The 15,321-nt window shown below is 39.1% G+C and overlaps 1 protein-coding gene across 4 annotated transcripts in view; it reads right to left on the bottom strand.

Annotated features, from left to right (window-relative positions):
• The window catches only part of esr1 (estrogen receptor 1), a 248,537-nt gene that overhangs the window by 194,300 nt on the left and 38,916 nt on the right, over positions 1-15,321 (bottom strand). For all 4 annotated transcript variants that reach the window (XR_007934419.1, XM_028797702.2, XM_028797703.2 and 1 more), the window contains one exon: positions 945-1,123. Coding sequence is in view for 3 of the 4 variants with exons in the window: in XM_028797702.2 (XP_028653535.1) it covers positions 945-1,123 (179 nt within the window). In the remaining variant the exon portion in view is untranslated. The remainder of the gene's footprint in view (positions 1-944; positions 1,124-15,321) is intronic.

Genomic DNA, 15,321 nt, shown 5'->3' with positions numbered 1-15,321 from the left:
ATGTTTAAATCTCTGCTGTGTCCTTAAAATATTGCTGTTCATTCTGTGTAGTACAGTGAGTAACCCAGTGTGCTAGGTTTTCCAGTGGATTAGACTTGGATATTCATGTTTGGCCAGGCAGAATTCTTCTTATTATAACAAGGGCATCTATCTTGTCAAGAAACAGTGACAATTAAAGTGATCCAATGTGATTTAACTCTTTAGAGGGCACGTTAAATATCATAGTGGATTGGTGTAGATAAGCCAGGTTTGCCAGCAAATTTAATTAGCACGCCCATATGGGGGTAGGCAAAATTTACTTGTAAAATTTACATGCAATCAATTTGTGGAATATGAATGGCTCTCATAAGTGGTACAAATAAGAAGCTAGTTAATAGCATGAAGTAGCTAGCTTACTAATGAAATTATATTTTACTATACTTAAGTGGCCGTGGTTAGTGCTGCTGCTTTGCAGATCCAACAACCCGAGTTTGAATGTATACTTTTATAAACTCTTAAGTAGTATGTTCTATTAGCAGTATACTGTATATAGGCACACATGATAATATCTAGTGTGCACTTGAAAGTATCAGGTGCACACCAGATTAATTCCCAGGAAAAAAAATTACACTCTGTCCCCTCAGATGAAAAAATAAATTGTCACTACTTTCCATAATGGCTGGTGTTTTATTATAGACAATTTAAAAACACCAGAATATAAGTTTATCACAGCTGTCACTCAGAGTGAAGCCTAGTGCTAATCGTGCTTGTAAGGGATTTAACTTGTGCCCCGGGGAAAAGGATCGAGTGCCAGCCATTGTTCTGTAGCCAAGAAGCAACAGATATTACTGCTGTGCCTGTGTTCTGCTATTACTTTTCTATTAGCTCCATTCAGACATACTGGAAAAATTATACTTTAGATATATTACATTTGTCAAAGTGAAGGATTTAAAAACAGACTTTACCTTGGATGCTTCTTTTAAAAAAGGCCTTACATCCTTCACAAGACCAGACTCCATAATGGTAGCCAGAAGCGTAGTCACTACACACAGCGCAGTACCGTGTCTCCTTGCTAGTCTCGGACAGCGCTGCTGATGAAACGTTTTTCTCCTGGGGGCCCTGGTATCTGCTTCCCATATGTGGTCTGCAATATCACAAAAAAATCTGTCAGTTACAAATTTTATTTGTAAGTTAAGTTTTAGGAATGACCTGCCAATTAATTATGTTAGGACTTGTCTAGCTATGTTACAGTATGCAAATCATTATCTTTAAAAATAAAGTCTGAACAAAAAACATTCAGAAAATACAGTTTATCTTTGGCAAATTAACAAGGCCAAGAAAGAGACAAGAAGAGAACATTAGAACAATCTTGACGAAAACAGGCTCTTCAATCTTATTCATTAATTCCCCCTAAAATAATGACAGATTGAGTTTTGAAGGTCCCCATAAATACTACTGTCTACCATACAACTTCAGTGTTTCCAATGAAGTATTAGAAATATTTCTAAAGTCTATGTTATGTTTAAGCACAGGTTACATCCTAGCTCAAGTTTTTTTTTGTATGTTATTTCTTTGTTAGATTTTTTAAAATATTGTTTTGTGTATTATGTTATTCATTCTGTTTTTGATTTTGTTCTATGTATTATTTATTTAGTATTACTTTATGTTGTTTATTAATTGTTTTGCATTTTTGTGTTATAGTAATATAGGTGTCAGTTTCCTTTTGTTTTCTGCCCTATGCCCTTTATGTCAAAAGTTCCAAAGCACAATAAATCCCAAAACAGCTCAAAATATTCACTAGAAGGGGGAAACTGTCATACCCTTGCTACTCAACAAAAATGGCAACAGAAATCTTTTTTTAAAAAACATTTATTTTACAAAAATGCTCTGAAATAATCAAAACTACCAAAGAACACAAAAGGCAAATGCAATGTCTCAAAACACAAATTAAAAGAATAGTCGAAAAACAGAACACAGTGGTCAAAACTCTAGTAAATCACAAATAGCACAACAACAAAACTCACTAGAGAAACTCGCCAGCACTTCAAGTACATTCAGAATGATTCACAAGGGACTGTGGGTTTTCCTCAGCCGTTATAGTGCTTGATAAAGATAGGCAGGTGGCCACACCTTTTGGGGGACCACCCATAAAACACATGGAACATAAATGAAGATACATAGATACTATCCATCCATCCATCCATTTTCCAACCCGCTGAATCCGAACACAGGGTCACAGGGGTCTACTGGAGCCAATCCCAGCCAACACAGGGCACAAGGCAGGAACCAATCCCGGGCAGGGTGCCAACCCACCGCAGGACACACACAAACACACCCACACACCAAGCACACACTAGGGCCAATTTAGAATCACCAATCCAGCATGTCTTTGGACTGTGGGAGGAAACCGGAGCACCCGGAGAAAACCCACACAGACACGGGGAGAACATGCAAACTCCACGCAGGGAGGACCCAGGAAGCGAACCCAGGTCCCCAGGTCTCCCATCTGCGAGGCAGCAGTGCTACCCACTGCGCCACCCTAAAGAAACTAAATGATCAATAATATTAACATAAACAAAGGAATCAAAAATGAATGAGAAATACATAAAAATGATAGTAAACCCCAGCCATGGGAGAAACCCTGACTGACATACAACATTAAGTGTACAGGGCCACCTTATAATGTAGTTTAAGTAGAAAAGCTGAGTTATAAACCATAACTTTGCCTTTGTGGATGTTGTTTTTCAATTTATTAGTATTAATAGACTGTTTTTTGGCTTCAACTTTGATTTTTGATTTACAATTAGGCTTTAATGATAAAAAAAGACTGATCCCCTGTACTAATCTTTTTCCTTGTATTTTTTGATGTTTCATCTCCATTATTCAAAGTTTGCCTTTTATTATAACAAAAATAACAAAGTCTATTTTTGCTCCTTTTTTCCTAATGCCTTTACTTTGCAATTGTTTCAAACCTGTTTAATAAATATTTAAATATAAGGGAATTTGGTTTTGTTTGCCTTAGACCAGATATGTAATAGTTTTCCTCTTCTCCATTTTGACACATTTTGAAACTTTCACTGCCTTAACTTTATTTCTGGGCCTGTGCAGGCCAGAAGCCTGCCATTTAAGATTGAGGCTGGGCTGTCTTGGGTAACACCTGCTCAGTGGGTCCAGACACGTAAAGAGGGCAAATCTGGCCTTTGGTTGCTTTTGAGGCCTACACATGTATGGCGGAATCATTACTCTGTGTTCTTGCTAAAGAATTAATTTTACTGTAATAACAGGGATCCGCTCTACCAAGTCCCATCATAATTTTAAACAATTGTATCAAATTCTTTTTAATTTCCATTTACCTTCAGTCTCTCCTCAAGTTGTGAAATGGGTGTTGCAAAAGCACATACGTCCAATAAATACTGTACTTCCAAAATTGCTCTCTTGGCAGGATTACTATCAAAACCTGAACTAAAAACAAAAAGGGCCTTGAAGAATCGTTTTAAAAATAAAAGATTTATTTTTAACAAAAATTCTCTGTAGCACAAGAAGCTCCTTAGAACACAAAAGTAATTGCCTGAGAGGGCAAGTCAATCCACAGCAAACACAAGCCTAATACAGAATCCCAAGGCAAACTCAAAAAAAAATCCAGGAAACCACAATAACCACAACAAAGACACAAGTAAACACTCCACTCCCTAGCACAATCGAAATTGACCATCAGGAACTATGATAGACCTTCCCAGATTTATAGGGCAGAGGGCAGTTCCTGGTGGTGATTGGCAGGTGACCCCCACCTTTTGTGAGCCCACCCACAAAACACATGGGACATAACCAAGGCATTTTATATTCACAGACAAAAACAAAGATTAGTGCACCTAATAAACAAAAGATGCATTAACATAAAAAATGGCACAAAAATTGACACAGCAGACAAGAAACACAACTTTAAACTCCAGCCAGGGGAGAAACACTGGCTGAAACATGACCTGTCTCATAGCTCATACCTCTCAGTCTCAGAGTCAGCCTAATCATTCTTCTTTGGACTTTCTCTAGTGATGCTATGTCTTTTTTTTTAATAAAATATGGAGATCAAAACTGTACATTATATTCAAGATAACACTTCACTTAATTTAAGTTTAATCTCTATTGACTTATGTTCCTCACAAGATTTAAGTCAATGAAGAATGCACATTACACATTTTGTAAAGAATTTGAAAAATAATGGTAAGAAATGCCAGTATATGAATAGAGTTTTCCAGGAAATGAGTTTTCACCAGTTTAAATATGGAACAGCAGATGATGCTCGTTTGGAATTTCTCAGTACCATACAAGTAGCAAATAATGTCTATGTTGGGTCTTTTCCATATCTATAAGTGAGTTTGGCAAGTATGCAGAACTGAGCTTTTAAACAGATGTACAGTGGCACGCAAAAGTTTGGGTATTCTTGCTTAAAATGTCTGTTACTGAGAATAGTTAAGGGAGCAGAAGATGAACTGATCGTCAAACTGTATATTTAAAAAGAATAAATTGAACTGAATGTCCCTGAGTGGCAACTATGTTCCTACATGTATGTGCTATCATGTTCCTGTTTTGTGAAATGTGAGATATGACTGAAAAACATCTGATAATTAAACTCAAAGTGGAATACATACAGTAATATACATATTAATATTTAAATCTAGCACCTAGACAGTCTACATTACCCATTTGGGATATTTGATAAAATAACCCACTACACACTGTGAAACATACAGTAACTTCCCATTCATACTAATAAAAGGCAAAGCCCTCACTGACTCACTCATCACTAATTCTCCAACTTCCCGTGTAGGTAGAAGGCTGAAATTTGGCAGGCTCATTCCTTACAGCTTACTTACAAAAGTTAAGCAGGTTTCATTTCGAAATTCTACGCATAACGGTCATAACGGTCGACAACGTCCGCCATGTTAAACTTTCTTATTTATGGCCCCATCTTCACGAAATTTGGTAGGCAGCTTCCCTGCGCTAATCGAAACCGATGTACGTACTTATTTCGGTGGTATGACACCACTGTTGGCCGCCATATTGAACTTTCCAACGGTCTTTGTTACTTATGGGCCCATCTTCAAGAAATTTGGTACGCGGGTTCCCAATGCTAACTGAATCCTACTTACGTATATATATACGTTCATCGTGTGAGGTGGCATTGGGTCCCCCATCCCCACGCCTCCCACGTAGTTGGCTGCCTGCCTATATAAGGCCGTCCATCGCTCCGGTCTCTTCATTCCCTTCCTTGCTTCGCCACGGTAGTCACGTCTCCCTGCTGATAACTGCAGCATTTTTATTTAATCTACGACTTCTCCGCTGTTTTATTGTTCGTTTATTACGATTATAGTTATTGTGTAGGTATTTTAGACTTAGTTTACATTGTTCAGGTACCGATTTCCTTTATCGTCCCAACCATACCCCCATTAACATGTCTATCGAGGTGATCACCATCGATCAAACAACTGTCACTTACCGAGTGGTTTCCATGCCCGGAGATGGCCTTTTCCATTCTCTGTGTTACATATTGCATGGCCATATCAGGCTCACTCTTGATATCCAGAGGAACATTGTGTCTTATGTATTGAATGACTGTGACAGGTTCAAGGTGTGGACTGATGACGGTACAGGAGATAATTATACTACGCAGGAGCACTATAAGAGTGAAATGCTTAAGCCCTTCACCTATGGTTCTGCATGTGAGTTGATGGCTGCCGCTGAATTGTTTGGTTGTCGCTTTCAAGTGTACCGAAATGGCCAAATATTTTACACCTTTGGAGAACCGCCAATGCCTCTTAAACATCTTAGATTCACAGGTGACAATTTGAGTAGTGGACACTTTGATGTTTATGAATGTTTAAACTCTCAAAAGCTGGATGCGAAGTTATCGATGAAACCCATTTCAATTCAAACGCCTCCAATTTCCAGTAAGGCTCTGCTTCGCAATGACAATTAATAAGTCTCAGGGACAGACCCTACAAAAGGTTGGCATTGATTTGAGGCAAGATTGCTTTTCACATGGTCAACTATATGTTGCATGCTCAAGAGTAAGCTCAGCGCACAGCTTGGTCATATTACAACCGGAGGGCCGAACTGACAACGTGGTATACAAAGAGATCCTTAACAAATAATTATTGGTATATTTTCCCTCAGTTTAAAAAGGTTTACTTTTCTTCTTAATAAAAATTTTAAAGCAGTACTTCGCTGCTGCGAAGCGCGGGTATTTTGCTAGTTGGCTAATAAATGCCAGCCATTTGCACATTCTTAGAATTTTTTTTTTAACTTACAATAAGTTAAAAAGGGGAGGTGGATCCGATCAAGACATCAACAAGAGCAATACTGGAATCAGCATTTAGATGGCACATTTCTGCCTGGCTATATAATGTTCAACTAACCCAACAACTTGTTTTTAGATATGGAAGTGAACTGCAGGGTCTATAGAAGTGCCCAGTTTGTGAATTCTGACCACAGACTTGTTGTTGCTACTTTTAGGATCCAGCTTAGGTACAGTAGGTTACCACTTACTAGGAAATGAGCCTGGACTTGGCCAGACTCCAAGACCAGGATGTTTCTAACGAGTTTGCACGCAGTTTGTGTGAGGAACTTGCAGATTTGGGTGCGACTGCTGATCCTAATATGATGTGGGAGACCATCCATGACAAGGCCCTAAAGGTTGCTGAGGGTTGTGTTACTGGTGTTCCCAGAAGGAGGTGTTTCATCTCACAGGGCACCCTGGATATCATCGAGAGGAGTCGCAGCGCACGGCTCAATGGCAACTCTGGTCTGTACTGGGAACTGAGAAGGATGGCTGCGAGGGCTCTGAGGGCAGATAAAGAGGCATTTGTTAGAGGAATCTGTGAGCAAGTGACACACCATCTGTGGTCTAGCGACCCACGTCCTGCAAACATAGGAATCGAAACAATACGCACATCCGAATCTGTTGTGTGTTTCCCCAAGGGTGATCCAGCTCTTAAAATCCTCATTGTTGGGGACCCGAGTGGCTGGACTAGGCCAAGGGGTCGCCCACGTAACACCTGGCTGTAGCAGATAGAGGGTCATTTCCAGAGGGCTGGACTGGACCACGAGTCTGCCTGGGAGGTTGCCAACCGGGATCCTGAGTTGTTTCATTGTGTGGTGGGTGCAGCAACGCATTGTACCAGTGCATGCTCGCCAACTTGACTTGAACTTGAAGTGAACTGAAGACTGAAAAGGAAGCTTAGATGTACATTATAAGGGCAAATTTTATAAATCTAAGTAGGTATTTACAGAGGTTTAAGTAGTATGAAATTGCAGTGCTACATAATTTACCTTCATGTGCCTCCTTGTACTTTATATGTCATCGTATTTTTTTTTTCAAAAACAGTCAACGTGGCTACCAGCATTAGTGTCTAGTAATTTTCTGTTCTTTCCTGTCAGTTTCTTTTTATTGCTATTGCATAAAACTTAAACAGAAACAAGTTGTTCCCCAGCTGTACATACATTTTGCATGTTGCTTTGCAATTGTACATGGAAAAAAACAAATACACTTAATGAGCTGGAAGCTCTCAGTGTTCATTTTTAACTCCAATTCTTAACCAAGATGCTGTATGCAGCCATCCAGAGTGTAAATGTTGTATAGGATTTCACAACTAAAAAGAAATGTATATATGCTGCATGACAAATGTGCCATCTCCAGCATGTTAATGTCTCCACTAATACCAGTTTTTTTTTTATCAAGGAATAGACATAATGACTAAAAAGTACTAAAATAACACCAGATGAAAACAGCAGCTATTCAAACTCCATACAGAGTATGCCAATGTCAGATACTTGTAGCTGTGACTTCTGTGTGAAGTGTGAAGTTTTACACCTAATTAGGAGGCTGCAGCAATATGAGTCTATACGGCTGAAGGTGGAGCCCCCTATTGTGCTGAATAGGGAGTAATTACTGGTAATCTATGATGCTTCAGTGAGTTGTCACAAAAAAATCCCAAAATTCAAAGAAAAGAACAATAGATACCATCAGTAAGTAATGTTCCCTAATATATGATACATTTCTATTTTTCCAGAATGTAAAAAAGGGTGAAGAGCTCAGTGGCTTTTGTGAAGATCCTAGATCATGCAAAACCAAAGAGAACATCTTTAACTCTGGACATCCTAATTAGACAGTTGGCCCAAAGACTATCAGAACATGTGCATATCAGAAACTTTGGGTGACATTGAAGTTATGTGCACTGTTAAAAGCTTGTAATGCTGCCTTTAAATCAAGTGACAAAATATCTCTCAGGACAGCGTGGGCAAATCTATCCAACAGCCAGGGATGAAGACCTCTTCAATATTTCCCTGAGGCAGGCAGTTTTTCCCAAGTGCTTCAAAACCACCACAATTGTTCCCATGTCAAAGAAATCCTCTGTTTCTTGCCTCAAAGTCTATCACCCTATAGTACTCACACCTCTCATCATGAAATGCTTTGAGAAGCTAGTCTTTAGTCAGTTGAAAGCCACACTACCCACATCACATGACACTCTACAGTTCACCTATCACCTAAACAATTCCATTGAAAATGTCATATCATCTACTCTTCACCTGTACCTGCCCCATCTGGACAAAAGAGACACTTATGCTAGCTTTCAATACAATTATCTCTTTAGAAACTCATAGGGAAGCTAGGCTGCCAAACTTCCCTATGCAACTGGATCCAGGACTTCCTGACAGAGAGACCCCAGACATTCTGCAGCTCCCAAGGGCTGCTCCCTCTGCAGACTCACCATTGTATGGTTGCATACACCATCATTAAGTTTGTGGATGACACAACAGTGCTGGGTCTCATCAGCAAGTGATGAGCAAAGCTTACAGAATAGAACTTTGACAGAACTTTAGAACTTTATTTGTCCCCATGGGCAAAACTGGCTTTTTACAGAAGCTCCTTAAATAAATAAACTTATAAAAAAGTAAATAAATAAACACATATACACTTTGGTCTGTACATACTCTAGAATGACTATAAAGCAAGAACATTAAAAAGAAAGAAAAGTTCTGATTTGGCTGTTACAATCACAGTGAGGCATCATGCAGACAATTATATATATAATTGTTATATAAAGAAGCCTCAATAGCGATTCTTGTTACATTCCTGAATAATTCACTGGCTGAAAGTCCTCAAACATGTGCAGCATTGTTCATAATGGCACTCAGTTTTGTTTTCATTCTCTCGTTCGCTACTACCTCCAGGGGGTCCAGAGTGCATCCTATAACTGAGCTTGCCCTTATAATTAGCTTGTTGATTCAGTGGGCCTCCTTTGAAGTGATGTTTCCAGCCCAGCACACCAAGTCAAGTCAAACTGGGGAGCACACACTGGTACAGTGTGTTGCCGCACCCACCACACAACGAAACAGCTTGGGATTCCGGTTGGCAACCAACCAGGCAGACACACAGTCCAGTCCTGCCCTCCGGAAATGACCCTCTATCTGCCGCATCCAGGTGTTACGTAGGTTACCCCTTGGCCTGGTCCAGCCACTCAGGTCCCCAGCAATGAGGATCCTGCAAGCTGGATCATCCTCGGGGAATCGTGCCACATGGCCGTAGTGCCGTAACTGATGCTCCCTCACAATGCAGGTAATGTACCTCATTTGGGACTCCACGAGCAACCGCTCATTCGACACAAAGTCAAAGCGGTACCCAAGGATTCTCCGGAGAGACACAGTACCAAAGGAGTCCAGTCTTCGTCTCTGGGATGAAGGTCACTGGATAGTGTCTATGTCTCACAACCATATAGCACACCGCAGCATAGAAAATTGCACTGGCCATCACTGAGTTATAAAACATGTGAAGGATATTACTATGCATATTAAAGGAAAACAGTCTCCTAAGGAAAAAGAGCCTGTTCTGCCCTATCTTATATTTCCTTTGTGTTCCAAGACCAGCCTAACCTAAATGTGAACCTTCATGTACCTGTAGGAGTGGACCACCTCTACATCCACTCCTTGAATAGTGACTAGACATAGAAGCTCTTTGGCATGGCGAAAGTCTATCAGCAGTTCCTTGGTGATGCTGATGTTAAGATGCAGACGATTCTCTTTGCACCAAAAAATCAAACGTTTCCACCTGACTCCTATACTCTGTCTCATCCCCTTTATTAACACACCCTGTAAATGCAGAATTGTCTTAGAATTTCTGCAACTGACATGACCTGGTGTTATATTTATAGTCTCAGGTGTACAGAGTGAACAGAAAAGGAGAAAGAAGTGTTCCTTGTGGTGCTCCAGTGTTGCTCACATCCATATCAGAAACATAGTCCTTGAGTATCACAAACTGCGGTCTGCCTAATAGTCCATTATCCAGGGCACTGTAGGTTCATCCACTTGTATATCTCTGAGTTTGTGATACATCGATCAGTTGACTGGTACAAGTGCAGCAATCTGTCTGTTAATGTGGATAAGATGAAAGAGATGATTGTTGACTTCAGGAAGGCCCAATCTGTCAGCACCCAACTGCACATGGAGGGCTCTGTGGTGGAATTCGTCAAGAGCATCAAATTCCTTAGTATGCAACTGGAAGCTGACCTTACCTGGTCAATTAACATTACCTCCATAGCCAAGAAAGCATAGCAAGGTCTCCATTTCCTTCAGCAGCTAAAGAAGGCAACACTACCTCCCCCCACTCTCAACACATTCTACAGGGGCACCATGGAGAGCGTTCTAATGAACTGCATCACTGTCTGGTTTGGGAACTGCTGTGTCTTTGAGCATAAGGTCCTACAACAGATAGTACACAGAGCAGAAAAGATCACTGGAACCTCTCTGCCCTCCATTAAAGACATCTTTATAAAGCATTGAATCCACAAAGTCTGTCACATTGTGTATGTGTAGGACTGTGCCAACCACTACCCCAGTCTATTTGTCCCACTGCCATCTGGTAGAAGCTACTGTACCATACAAAACAATTCTGCCAGATTTTACAACAGTTCCTATGCCTTGGCTTCTCCCTGCCCTCAGATCTGCTCCCAGTAGCTTACTTATACAGTATGCAATACATTTTGTTACACTATTGTTGTTTTTTATTATTAGTTGTTGTTATTATTCATGTACTTATTACAATAGTGGACAGCAAGGGGCGCCAGAGTTCACCCGACCCCAGACACAACTTCACAGACACCAGTCCCGTTAAAATAAAGATGTGTGTCGTCCATCACACTATTTCATATTATTATTATCTATTCACTTACCTATTACTTATTATTCATTTGTCTATTTATTTATAATGTAGTATAACTCTTTACCTGTCTTGCACCAGTCCTGTGCTTATATATATATATATATATATATATATATATATATATATATATATATATATATATATATATATATATATATATATTGCACAGTGGTCCTGGGAAATTATTTATGTTATATGTTATAATACTGTCACATCATTCCCATGTAATCGAGGCTGCTATTCTAACAGGAACTCCTTTTCGAATTTAAATGACTTCAAAATCCAGCATGTCTTGCATTTGTGATGTCCATAAATAAAGCGCAAGAACAATCACATAAAGTTACTGGAGTTTAACTCAAAGAACCATGCTTTTCACACAGTCAAGCTATACATCGCCTGTTCCAGAGTAGGATCAGGAAAGAATTTATATGATCTATATAATTTATATGATTCGTAGCAACTATACTCTGTTATTCGCTAATAATGGCAGTTTGACTTTTGAACATATTCAAATAATAAATGAATTGCCAAATAATAAATGGAAACTGTTTCACTTTTTTCCTAACTGAGTAACAGTTTATCATAATTATAACAATAATGTATCTGATATACTGTTCCTTTAAAAAGCTTTTAATCCTCATCCCTTTGTTCCCTATTTAAGAGTTTAAACAAAATTTGATACATTAGATTGGGAAATGCTAATTAGTTGCTTTATTGTTTAACATCACAATAAACGAAAAACATCAGTAAAGTAAGCAAACATTTCATACATACAGTATAAAATCATCCAGAACATTCACTTTCCAAACAAAAAAATTAATCAGTATATTAATGATTGAAAAGTACATTATGCAGTGGTCCTTCAGTACAGACTGTCAGAAAAGATCTAGTAGAGAAGCACACGCTTCTTCACAGTCACCACAATGACTGGAGCTTATCTAACCAAGGATTCAAAAGCGGCCAGCTGTTCTTGAATGTGAAGGTCAACACATTATTCACAAGGACCCTGGAGTAATTATGCACCAGTTTTAATGTCAGCTAACAAAGAAATGTGACTAGTAGAGTAATCAAGGCAGGTGCAGCCAGAAATGAGGGGGAGCTGGGGCCATTCACAAGAAGGGTAATGCATGTCCGGGTTCACTGCAGTATACTGAGTTGCCCTTTCTCCAAAGTTGACAACAACTGAGTGTTAATTGTAAATCTTTTCTGTTTCAGTCAGATAGTTCATCTGATACCTGGAAAACCAAAGACGCATCCCACTTCTCACATTTCATATCATGGATCACCTCCCTATCTCCCCCAATTTCCACAATGATCTATCCCACTGTTCATGTTCCTAGGCCATACAGAATGTAAGCATAGAGACAGACTAATAATAAGATCAAAGTTCATGGAAGCCCCATTTCTCAAAAACCATAAGCAAGGCAAGGTAATGAAAGGCATTACCTTAGGGACTATTGAGCAACACCTACATTTAATTCATTAAAAAATATATACAAAAGAAAGCAAAATGAAAAATGCTGAGTTCAGAAGACACAAACGTCTCCATTCCTCTTCAAACAGTCCCTCCCAAAAAAATCCATCCAGCCATCCATTATCCAACCTTCTATATCCTAACTACAGGGTCAAGGGGGTCTGCTGGAGCCAACCCCAGCCAACATAGGGTGCAAGGCAGGAAACAAACCCCGGGCAGGGCGCCAGCCCACCGCAGTCCCAAAAAAATATTAAATAAAAAAAAGAATTGCCATTTTCTGTCTTTAATTACAAATTTGTTGAGCAACCTCATGTAGCATTGTAGCTATAAGAATTGTAAATTTGTTGGATAATTCTCTATTAATTTTGCACATGATGATTGATTACTCCAATAGTTTCAGGCTAGTTTTGAAAAGTAATAATTTTAAGGTATTTCTGTAGATTTAACTAAAATGATGTTTAAATCTCTAAATTTATATCTAAAAATGCTAAATGCTTGGCATATGCAAGTTTTCTGCTCGGTTTTGCAAACTGGCAACACCCAGCATCAGAGCAGTGCTTTTTTTCAAGTGTGGTTTCCCTTTCTTTTTTAGATCCACATTCTTGATGCGGCTTTATCAAATACATTGAAATTAACTGCATATTGTTTATTAGTTTAAGGCATCTGATTGTAATTAACCTGTAACTATATTATGGTCTATGGAATGGCCAAACTATTCCAAATACCATAGCTGCTTTAGCGTTGTTCCTCTCAATGAAACTCTCAGAGTATTTATCCCACTGTATCTGAGTGTGGAATCACAGCTCTACAACAGCCGATTGGAAAGAGAATTATCGGTATACAGCATCTAGCACACGCTGCCTCACCCATGCATACTATCTATTGAACTGCTCCCATATGGCAAACACTTCAGAACCTTTCCTGTAGGGACATCACAGTTCAGAAACACTTTCATCCCAAAAACTATAAATGCACTCAATCAGTCCATCAAGTGCTCCTTGTAGAACTGTTTGTACTTATTAGTACAATTACCTCACTGTAAACTTGCGATGCAGTTATAATACTGCACAACCTGAGCCACTTTATGAAGCACGTATTTACATATGATGACGATATCATTTTTAAGATGAAATGCAAAATATGTTTATTATATTATACAGATTAAATATTAACATCATTTAAATAATCTATATTGTTAAACATGTGAGGACACAGAGTCGCATTGCTGGCTAGTTCAGGGATTGTTCCTGCCTCGCGCTGTATTCTTGCTGGGGCTGGTGCGACACTGGATGGATAAATGGATAGAATAATTAAACATGTACTATGAAGATATTTCAATGTTCCTGAAAAGTTTTGAAGAATCAGCGTTCTAAGCTTACAGATGGCTTAACATCTATTACAGAGCTGATTGTGTGGCGATTGGTTACTTGGAGAAAGAAAAGGAAGGACAGGAATTAGATAGTACGTTTGAAAGAGACAGTACAGCTGCAATAAATTATTTCATCGAAGGTCGCGCAGGGCGCAGCAAGCATCTTGCAGGAGGCAGGAGCAATCTCTGGACAGGATGCCAGCTCGTTACTATCACTGTGCCACTGTGTTCCCATGTTTAATAACATGCTTTAACTCTATCATCATGAAAATGATATCAAGTATACATCTCAGTATTTTAATTATTCAGAGAGCTGTAATATCATGAATGTAATGGATCCTGTGTCCAGTCGGAGAAAGACAAAGCTCGTTTAAGAAGCACGTGGTGATTCACACACATAGAGCACATAGAAGAAAACATACAAAACAAAGCATTTAACGTGGTACTTTAGTTACGATGGTATTTGAGAAACTAGTAAATTAAACTATTTAAATATGAAGTTTATGATGTTCTGATTTAATGACAAAATAATCTACGTGATTAAAATGGAAATTTCGAGATTAAAGTTGACAGTTCGAGCTTTTTTCTCACTGTATCCCTATTTTTTTTTCTTTTCTCTGTATCCTAATAAGCTTTCATATGACACTCAGACTGTGGGCTACAACTCGCCTTTTCACGGCGACTTTGATATCTGACAATTTCTTTATTATTTCGGGCACTGTGTGACTTTGTGAACTTGAGCTTTCCGAGTTTCTCCGACACTCTATGTCACTCGATCAACTTCCTTATGTTGTTTATACCACTGTTTAAACCAACAAATAGTTCGTTTTCCTTACCTTCATTTGGTATTCGCTGAAATTCTTCTATATTCCCCCGTGCTTTTGCCATTGCCTTTTCAGAGAACGCTGAGCTTAAGGGCTATTTATATTGATTTGCATATTCAAAGAGGTGTAATTCTGGGAGCAGTTGGGGTGGGGCAGCAGGCACGTGCATGTGCGTTACTTTCCACGCTGACTGGGATTTATGGAGCAGAAGAAAGTGGAAGTTGGCGTACACACAGATTTATGCATCTGGATTTTTTTGTGCGTACACACATTTACGCTTTTGTTCGTATGCCATGTTTTAGTGTGAATTCTATGCACGGCATTATGCATGAGGCCCCAGGTCTTTATAGCTTACATGTTTGCCTCCCAGTAATAGAATTGAAGGTTAGGTAGTGACATGCCCCCTTCTGCTTTAGGTCATTGTAGAGTCACTCTTTGGAAGCATAGATATTTCGAATTCGAA

This window comes from Erpetoichthys calabaricus, chromosome 3, assembly GCF_900747795.2.
Source record: "Erpetoichthys calabaricus chromosome 3, fErpCal1.3, whole genome shotgun sequence".
NCBI classification, from domain to species: Eukaryota; Metazoa; Chordata; class Cladistia; order Polypteriformes; family Polypteridae; genus Erpetoichthys; species Erpetoichthys calabaricus.
The sequence above is the reverse complement of the archived record's forward strand: the minus strand, read 5'-3'. Positions and strand labels throughout refer to the sequence as shown.